Source organism: Phalaenopsis equestris, unplaced genomic scaffold (genome assembly GCF_001263595.1).
Source record: "Phalaenopsis equestris unplaced genomic scaffold, ASM126359v1 Scaffold195033, whole genome shotgun sequence".
NCBI classification, from domain to species: domain Eukaryota; kingdom Viridiplantae; phylum Streptophyta; class Magnoliopsida; order Asparagales; family Orchidaceae; genus Phalaenopsis; species Phalaenopsis equestris.
Genome location: NW_018214982.1, coordinates 1 through 1,229, shown reverse-complemented (window position 1 = coordinate 1,229; position 1,229 = coordinate 1). Strand labels below are relative to the sequence as shown.

The 1,229-nt window shown below is 38.8% G+C and overlaps 1 protein-coding gene across 1 annotated transcript; it reads left to right on the top strand.

Annotated features, from left to right (window-relative positions):
* Window positions 1–205: 205 nt before the first annotated feature.
* On the top strand, window positions 206–1,213 carry LOC110034978 (glyceraldehyde-3-phosphate dehydrogenase B, chloroplastic-like; the record flags this gene model as incomplete). The annotated part of the gene is made up of 3 exons (XM_020739218.1): window positions 206–422; window positions 488–604; window positions 1,018–1,213. Coding segments are annotated over exons 1-3 (376 nt in total), but the record flags the coding sequence as incomplete, so codon positions are not given.
* Window positions 1,214–1,229: the final 16 nt, after the last annotated feature.

The window sequence follows — 1,229 nt, the reverse complement described above, 5'->3', positions numbered from 1 at the left end:
ATATATATATCACCATATTTATGTAAAAAACTATGTAATTCACTTTTTAAAACTTAAAATAATGATACATGAAAGATTTGATTGACACAATTATAAAAACAAAATTTAGATGGTACTTATATAAATACATTAGAATTTTATGGTTTTTTGTAAATTCCCCTAATTAGAACAAACATAAAAAGTAAGAAATGTGTGGTCCTCAGCAAAGAGCAAATGCTATCCTTAAATCAGCTATCTTGAACTCTCCCTTCTCCCTCCCCTACAGGCAAAATTCTCCTCTCCCCGTTCCCACAATCACCAGAGTCCGCCATCAAACACATACGATTCAACTCTCTCTCCTCTGTGTTCAGCCTGCAACAATGGCTACCCATTCAGCTCTCGCCTCTTCAAGGTTTCCCTCAACCCCCAGCCTTCGCTCCAAGGTACCCTCTCCCTTCTTCTTCATCCTCCGTCTTCTCCTCTAACCACTTCTTCTTCTCTTCAGCAGAGGCTCGATGTTGCAGAGTTCAGTGGGCTTCGATCCAGCTCATACATGGTGTTCCCCAGCCCAGCAAGAGATCAGCTCTCCTTCTCAGAGCTTGTTGCAGCACAGCTGGCCACCAAGGTGAGCAGAGATCGATCACCAGTCCAATCACTCTTGTTAGTAATAAACTTTACAATCCATCTAATTTTAACTCACTGCTTCTATTCAAGGATGATTCAAAATAACTTCTCCTCTGCTCGAATTCATACCAATTCATCTAAAAATATGTTTTTTATTTAGAATTTCAATTAAAGATCGGAGTTTTAGCTCAACCCTAACTCCAAAAACTGTTTTTGGGAAGAGATAGATTCACATATCATCGAATACTCATAACCTTCGAATCAGAGGAAGAACCAGCCTTTTTTTCTGCCCCTTATCTCTAATTTTCAAATTTTAGTAAAAATATTATTAATTTTAACTTAAAAATTTTAAAAAAATAGATTTTGCAGTGAAAGCTCTCTGCTTGAACTGAGATGGCAACTTCTCTGCTTCAGGTTAATGGAAGGGGAGCAGTGAGAGGAGAGACAGTGGCGAAGCTTAAGGTGGCCATTAATGGCTTCGGAAGGATTGGAAGAAACTTCCTCAGATGCTGGCATGGAAGAAAGAACTCTCCGCTTGATGTCGTCGTTGTAAACGATAGCGGCGGAGTTAAAAATGTATGTAAATTATGTCTTTTATTTGGAGGAAAGTGTCAAAATGGCTCTTG